Below are 8,980 nucleotides of genomic sequence, written 5' to 3'. Positions count from 1 at the left end.
CCCATTCCAGGGTCACCACCCGCCCCAGCATTGTCTCTCCTCACCGAGTTGGTCGACAAAACTCAGGAGAATAATTCTGTTCTCCTGAGGATGGAGACCACTGGTGAGGATCGATGGCAGATTGCTGAGGGCGGCAGAGGCCCTGGAGACATGTGCTGGTGCCCTGATTCGATCGGCAGATGCCCAGGAGCAGGCAAACAGAATTGCCATGATGGAGTGAGCCTCCCTTCCTACAAGGACCACCACCTCTGGCAGCCCAACAGCCACCCCCAAAGTATGGCGAGCCCTATGCCTAGGCCAGAGCCAATACCATCCGGCTCTGGCCAGGCCAGTCGGCGTGTTACACGCCAGTCGTCTGTTCCTAAAAAGCCTCTTCAGCCAAGCCGTCCCAAATGCAGAAAATAGCCCTGGCTATCTGAACCTTCCCCTGTTGATGTCCAGTCCTCATATTTCTAGTCACCAAAGCCTCCATCTCTGTCCTTTTTTTATTATTTTATATGGGGTTTTTTTGCAATTTTTTTATTTTCATTTTTTTTGCATGCTGGCAAATGCAAAAAAAAATTTTAATATCTATTCTTGAAAAAAAAATGTAAAAAAATTATAACAAACAACTGAAATTGTGTCTAATTTAATAATGCAAAATATACATGGTTAATAAAGGTATTGAAAAAGCATAGGATATGAAAAGACTGGTGCAGGCTAAATAATGCAAATTACCCCAAAAAACAAATAAAAACCACATAGAATAAGCCATCTCCACATTTTTAAATAAACCATAATTTTCGCAAATGCAAACGCACCAGAATAATTTACAAGCCAATTAGCAGTGTAATTAACTATAACAAACGATTATTAGCTGCTTGCATTGTGTGGCTCAAAATAGAAACATCAATCCCACCATCAGTACCCATCGATAGTATCGATAGACCTCTGGGGCTAGCGAGAGCACGTACCACCCTCAAGCTGTACAATCAGCCAGGCCTCAGACCTGCTCGCAGAGTGACGTTTTACTACTTCCGACCTTCTATGTCGGTCGTAGCAGGTAATTTATGTATGCCCCTAAAACGCTGTGCGAACGCTGAGGCACGCCTGCGTTTTCAGACCACCCCCGTCAACACCCACAAACGGCCTTTCATGTCAATCAACTCTCGGAAGCCACTTCCTGTTCGTAAAGCGTACGATCGACAGCATTTAGGATCACAAGGCCTCGTACATACATGAGCACAACTAATCATACGCATGCGTGATTTGAAAACATCGGATGCGTATGACCGAGCGGCCACTTACGACCGACTCTGAATGAGGGCCTTTATCCTCCTCCCTTATATACTGACATATATCACATATTACATAGTATAGCTCAGTCTTGTATATAGAGCTATAAGACTTTATCCTCCTCCCTTATATACTGACATATATCTCATATTACATAGTATAGCTCAGTCTTGTATATAGAGCTATAAGACTTTATTCTCCTCCCTTATATACTGACATATATCACATATTACATAGTATAGCTCAGCATTGTATATAGAGCTATAAGACGTTATTCTCCTCCCTTATATACTGACATATATCACATATTACATAGTATAGCTCAGCGTTGTATATACTGTAGAGCTATAAGACGTTATTCTCCTCCCTTATATACTGACATATATCACATATTACATAGTATAGCTCAGCGTTGTATATACTGTAGAGCTATAAGACTTTATTCTCCTCCCTTATATACTGACATATATCACATATTACATAGTATAGCTCAGCATTGTATATAGAGCTATAAGACTTTATCCTCCTCCCTTATATACTGACATATATCACATATTACATAGTATAGCTCAGCGTTGTATATAGAGCTATAAGACTTTATCCTCCTCCCTTATATACTGACATATATCACATATTACATAGTATAGCTGAGCGTTGTATATAGAGCTATAAGACTTTATCCTCCTCCCTTATATACTGACATATATCACATATTACATAGTATAGCTCAGCGTTGTATATATAGCTATAAGACTTTATTCTCCTCCCTTATATATTGACATATATCACATATTACATAGTATAGCTCAGCGTTGTATATAGAGCTATAAGACTTTATTCTCCTCCCTTATATACTGACATATATCACATATTACATAGTATAGCTCAGCGTTGTATATATAGCTATAAGACTTTATTCTCCTCCCTTATATATTGACATATATCACATATTACATAGTATAGCTCAGCGTTGTATATAGAGCTATAAGACTTTATTCTCCTCCCTTATATACTGACATATATCACATATTACATATAGGACTGACCTCTAGCGAAATAGAGGATAACTAAGTGGCGTTAATCACATATAAAGGTGATCACGCTGTGTGTGCTGGTAACGTTATTGTCCTTCTAAGCGTCAGGGTTATACACCGCGATAATGAGCAGCATGCAAATGCCGCCACTTATACCCCTTTTACACCTGAGCTAAAACCCGGGTTATTGCTGGGTCTACCAGGGTCGCAGCTCAGTGTAAAAGGGTCTCTGAAAAATAACCCGGGTTATGTGACCCAGCAATCCAACCCAGGTACTGTAGCTACCAGAGTCGGACCCAGGTTGGAGTTGGGTAATGGTGCAGTGTAAACAGCGCAACCCAGGTTATCCGACCTGGGTCATGCTAAAATGAGCTGATTGGTGGTTGTGGAGCAGTCACCTCCCACTTTTTATTACCTCACAAGTTTAGCAAGGCAGACCCAGGTTCAGTGTGAACAGGGCTGACCTGAGAATATCCCAGATCGATGGTGCTGTGTAAACGGTGTCTGACCTGGGTTGGTATATTGTGTAAAAACCTAGGTCGGACCAGGGTTTTTGGTGGACAAGAGGTATTAGTAAATTTACCCCAAAATCTCTATCTGCCTCGCAGCCCCTCGCAGTCTCCCTCAGTCACATTTATATTTCCTTCCTCTTTATATCATATACAGTATGTAACGCAGTAGATGCTGCAGATATGTCCTGGGTTTTTGTCCCAATCGCCGCATATCGCTGTCTCCACACATTGTATGAGAATTGTGCATTTAGGGCCTCATTCAGACCCGCTCGCAAGCGGGTTGATGGTGGCGGCTGTAAATGTTGATCGACAGCTCGCCCCGTTTTGTAGGCAGGGTGGGGGGGGGTGGCTACACAAACGGAGGCGTTCCTGAAGGAACGTCTGCCATTTGTGGGAGGCACCACTGACATCAGCAGTGATGTCAGTAGTGAGCGTCTGGCTCTATTAGAGCAGGAAGCTCACTGGGGCTTGCGGCAGACGAGACCCTACCACAAGGGTCTTGTCACAAGCCCCGATAATCGCAGCCATCACCTGGACGCCTGCTAATGCTGTGCGTGGTCACCCACAGCTTAGCGAGCGGCCAGGAGGCCGGCTTTTTAAAAAAAAGCGGCTGCCCTGATTCAGAGCGAGCGCTCACTATTTGCGAGCGCCTCTGAATCAGGCCCTTATTGTGTTCTGAACAACGAGAGCTTTCAGAACTTATCTCCGATAGGCGACTCCGTGCACAGATGGCGGCCGCAGGCTCTGTCTAATGGAAGGAGCTATCGGAGATGGTAGAGTGACCCAGTGTGGTGCCGCTACTCCTCCCAGCTCTTTATATAAGACGGTAAGGGAGGGGTAACCCATGGGCTGAATGTGGTACCTGTATACTTGCCAAGTCCCCATCATTGTCAGGAGACTCCCTGACATAGCAGCAACCTCCTTGACTGCACCTTACCCCCATTATAAAGCTGTTTATATATATATATATATATATATATATACATATATATATATATACATATATACAGTCAGGTGCATAAATATTGGGACATTGACATAATTTTCATATTTTGGCCTCTAGTCACCACCACAATGGCTTTGAAATGAAACAAACAAGATGTGCTTTACCTGCAGACTTTCAGATTTAATTTGAGGGTAATTACATCCAAATCAGGTGAACGGTGTAGGAATTACAGCGGTTTCTATATGTGCCTCCCACTTTTTAAGGGGCCAAAAGTAATGGGACAAACTAAACAATCCTAAATCTAACTTTCACTTTTTAATACTTTGTTGCAAATCCTTTGCAGGCAATTACAGCCTGAAGTCTGGAATGCATAGACATCACCAGACGCTGGGTTTCATCCCTGGTGATGCTCTGCCAGGCCTCTACTGCAAATGTCTTCAGTTCCTGCTTGTTCTTGGGGCATTTTTCCTTCAGTTTTGTCTTCATCAAGTGAAATGCATGCTCAATCGGATTCAGGTCAGGGGATTGACTTGGCCATTGCATAACATTCCACTTTTTAGCCTTAAAAAACTCTTTGGTTGTTTTTGCAATATGCTTCGGGTCATTGTCCATCTGCACTGTGAAGCGCCGTCCAATGAGTTCTGAAGCATTTGACTGAATATGAGCATATAATATTGCCCGAAACACTTCAGAATTCATTCTGCTGCTTTTGTCAGCAGTCACATCATCAATAAATACAAGGGAACCAGTTCCAATGGCAGCCATACATGCCCACGCCATGACACTACCACCACCATGCTTCACTGATGAGGTGGTATGTTTTGGATCATGAGCAGTTCCTTTCCTTCTCCATACTCTTCTCTTCCCATCACTCTGGTACAAGTTGATCTTTGTCTCATCTGTCCATAGGATGTTGTTCGAGAACTGTAATGGTTTTTTTAGATGTTGTTTGGCAAACTCTAATCTGGTCTTCCTGTTTTTGTGGCTCACCAATGGTTTACATCTTGTGGTGAACCCTCTATATTCACTCTTGTGAAGTCTTCTCTTGATTGTTGACTTTGACACATATACACCTACCTCCTGGAGAGTGTTCTTGATTTGGCCAACTGTTGTGAAGGGGTTTTTCTTCACCAGGGAAATAATTCTTCTGTCATCCACCACAGTTGTTTTCCGTGGTCTTCTGGGTCTTTTGGTGTTGCTGAGCTCTCCGGTGCGTTCTTTCTTTTTAAGAATGTTCCAAACAGTTGATTTGGCCACACCTAATGTTTTTGCTATCTCTCTGATGGGTTTGTTTTGATTTTTCAGCCTAATGATGGCTTGCTTCACTGATAGTGATCTCATATTGAGAGTCGACAGCAACTGATTCCAAATGCAAATGTCACACCTAGAATCAACTCTGACCTTTTACCTGCTTAATTGATAATGAAATAACGAGGGAAGAGCCCACACCTGTCCATGAAATAGCTTTTCAGTTGATAGTCCCATTACTTTTGGCCCCTTAAAAAGTGGGAAACATATATAGAAACCGTTGTAATTCCTACACCGTTCACCCGATTTGGATGTAATTACCCTCAAATTAAATCTGAAAGTCTGCAGGTAAAGCACATCTTGTTTGTTTCATTTCAAAGCCATTGTGGTGGTGAATAGAGGCCAAAATACGAAAATTCTGTCAATGTCCCAATATTTAAGCACCTGACTGTATATATAATTCTATATATATATATATATATATATATATATATAACAAATATATATGCGTTCAAATGGGATCATTAGTGTACTTTCCCTGCATTGTTTATAGGGCACAATGATCCCTATGGCTACATGCAGGTCAGCGAAGCAGGGGGCATGGCAGCAGCAATGGTGGGCAGTGTGGGGGCAAAGCAGTGTGATGGCATCATCGCATGCTCTGCCCCCCACTATACAATGCAGAGATTACCGTTGGAGCTACAGTAATGAGATTCAGTGTGAATAGCATCAGAGCCCGCCCCCCTGACCACCCGCTTGTCACTTACTAACGCAACCTTTGTCTGCCACCATTTTTGTCACCGGGGGGATCTTTGTTTTGTCCCTTTATTTTGGAATGTCTGTAGGTAGAGTGAGGGGGGGAATCTGCCCCCGGGGACAGCACTATACTCTAGGACACGTATTCGTATTTTCCGCATTAGAGATTTGCATTATTTAGCACGGTTAGCATAGTGGTTAGTATTACTACCTCCTATCACTGAGATATTGGGTTCCATTTCCACCAAGGTCATACATATATGTGTGGAGTTTGTAGCTTCTTCCCATGTTTCCGTGGGTTTCCTCCGGGTGCTCCGGTTTCCTCCCAAAATCCAAAAACATACTGGAAGGTCAATTGGCTTCTGACAACAAAAATAAAGTAACCTCAGCGTGTATGTGTGCGTCCATATTGCGGGGATATGGAGTGTGAGCTCCCCTGGGGCAGGGACTGGGGTGACTGACTATAATACTGTCTGTGATGCGCTGCGGAATATGTGTGCGCTATGTAAATAACTGGTAATAATCATTTCTTGTTATGTCTTCACAGCGAGTTTCTGTAAGAAGCAAAGTGCCCGAAGTCACATGACAGGAAATGGAGCCTCAGCTGATAAAATACGTGAACACGCTGAACCTGGAAGAAATGGGGCCTCGCGCCAGAGAACCCTCAAAGGGTAAGTAAGACGGGAGGAGAGGAGCAGGAAACCATGTGACCTCACCACGCAGCCAGTTACACTTTAATCAGAATTATTTTTTTATTTAGTAATAGTATTTATTTATATACCACCTACATAAGGTGCAATGCGTTATATAGTGTATTTATGTATATAACACCTACATAAGGTGCAATGCGTTACACATCGTATTTATGTATATACCACCAACATAAGGTGCAATGCGTTACACAGAGTATTTATGTATATACCACCTACATAAGGTCAATGCGTTACACAGAGTATTTATGTATATACCACCTACATAAGGTGCAATGCGTTACACAGAGTATTTATGTATATACCACCAACATAAGGTGCAATGCGTTACACAGAGTATTTATGTATATACCACCAACATAAGGTACAATGCGTTACACAGAGTATTTATGTATATACCACCAACATAAGGTGCAATGCGTTACACAGAGTATTCCCCTCAGTGCTTGTCACAGTAGAGTTTATCATCTATATTCCCTAGAACACTAACATCCTCTAACCCTGTCCTGCTATGAACAGCACATCAGCTGGTGCTACTTGTCTTCTCATATCTTGTCCATAGAGGGCGCTACTGACAGAGAAGTCAGAATATCTCCTGGTAAGAATACAAATAATGTCTATCATAGCTTAGTAAATGCAGCAGCTTCTCTGCGACTTTGACACTTTATGTTAGCGCTGCTTTAAATTTTCACCTCAAACCCACCAAGAAGCGCCAGCTTACAAAAGCCGCCATTTTATCCCTATATCCCGCCTGTAGCTGTACCACTGTGTGTGTCACAGTCCTGATTTTCTGCCCATACAGATTGTGATGTAGCAAGAAAGGGGCATCACCTAATATAAATGGGTAATGGGTGGATTGGAGTGTGGTCTGGTGATTGGAGGTGCGACCTCAGCTGCCCCAAATTTCCAATTGTCTGTAATAAAATGAACACCCAAGGCTTATTTACTAAGAACACCCTATATATATTGTAGAAAAGGGAGGGGGCTTTAACCCCCTATTGTTCCTCAGCACACTGAATTATACTTGAAACAATATATGAAGACTATATGGTAATAGAAATCAGAGATATTGGTTGCATGCATTTGCAAATACATGGGAAGCTGCTAGGCCACGTCACGGCTTCTCTGTCACTAGCAGTCCCTAACACTAAGTGGTTTACATCCGGGGTGCAGAGCACCCCAAAAATGTCCAGCCCAGGACCCCCAACAGGGCATCACACTAAAAATGGAAAAAGAGTGACAGTGCAGTGTAAAGTATAGATGTGTAAGACTAATTAATAAGTGTTAAAAAAGAGGTTAAACTATATGTGAAAAAATTACATGAATAAAAAACAAACATAAAAGGTGATGTGAAAAGTAACTATGTGTATTAAGTTGTGATGCCCTGAGGAGGCCCAGCCAGAGTAGCCTCGGGTTTCCTACACCCAAACGCTCACCCCAAATGTAATATATACCAAATATAAGGTCTCATAATAAAGGCACATATATATTTTGGCAAATGTAAGGCCTCATGATAAAGGCACATACATAAATGCATCCAAATTGAGAGCCAGCTTACCTGGGAGACACCCCTGGGAACGCCAACTAGCACTTCTGGAACCAGCATGCCCTACTAATGCTGGCTCATTCATGCATCTCATGACCACAAACAAAAAAATGGCAGCTGCTCAATCAATCTGGTAGTACTTTTCAGGTGCATGAAAGGGAGGGGTCATACCAAGTAGAAAAAGGAGGGGGGTTTAACCCCCTATTGTTCCTCAGCACACTGAATTATACTTGCAACAATATATGAAGACTATATGGTAATAGAAATTCAGAGATATTGGTTGCATACATTTGCAAATACATGGGAAGCTGCTAGGCCACGTCACAGCTTCTCTGTCACTAGCAGCCCCTAACACTAAGGGGTTCACGTCTGGGGCACAGAGCACCCCAAAAACGTCCAGCCCAGGACCCCCCCAGGGCATCACACTAAAAATGGAAAAAGAGTCAAATACAGCTTCCCATGTATTTGCAAATGCATGCAACCAATATCTCTGAATTTCTATTCATATATTGTTGCAAGTATAATTCAGTGTGCTGAGGAACAATAGGGGGTAAAACCCCCCTCCCTTTTCTACTTGGTATGACCCCTCCCTTTCATGCGCCTGAAAAGTACTACCAGATTGATTGAGCAGCTGCCACTTTTTTGTTTGTACCCTGTATCTATTATTTATAAGTAATGAGAGCAGGAATGCTATTTATGCAATGCCAGTCTTACTTGTGTACTGTAATTATAGGTATAGTACAGGGAGTATGTATCATGTCTCATACACTGAGGTTCCATTTAAGAATGATACTAATTACCAGCAGCATATTTAGTTTAATATCACGGTGAAACCTGTACTTACACATATGCCACCAGTGTTTACCATAACTTACCTGCCCGCAGTGGCGTAAGTTCATCCCAGACGCCCGGAGGCAAGTTATAATTTGGTGCCCCCCCTGTCACAGCCACTG

The 8,980-nt window shown here is 42.5% G+C and overlaps 1 protein-coding gene across 1 annotated transcript in view; it reads left to right on the top strand.

Annotated features, from left to right (window-relative positions):
• The first annotated feature begins 6,363 nt into the window (after positions 1 to 6,363).
• The window catches only part of SVOPL (SVOP like), a 34,555-nt gene continuing 31,938 nt past the window's right edge, over positions 6,364 to 8,980 (top strand). Inside the window, exon 1 of the mRNA XM_088457124.1 lies at positions 6,364 to 6,442. Within this exon, the coding sequence (XP_088313250.1) occupies positions 6,364 to 6,442 (79 nt within the window). The remainder of the gene's footprint in view (positions 6,443 to 8,980) is intronic.

Source organism: Taudactylus pleione, unplaced genomic scaffold (genome assembly GCF_031769625.1).
Source record: "Taudactylus pleione unplaced genomic scaffold, aTauple2 ptg000738l, whole genome shotgun sequence".
Lineage (NCBI taxonomy): Eukaryota > Metazoa > Chordata > Amphibia > Anura > Myobatrachidae > Taudactylus > Taudactylus pleione.
Note: the sequence above shows the minus strand (reverse complement) of the source record. Positions and strands in the feature narration are given on the sequence as shown.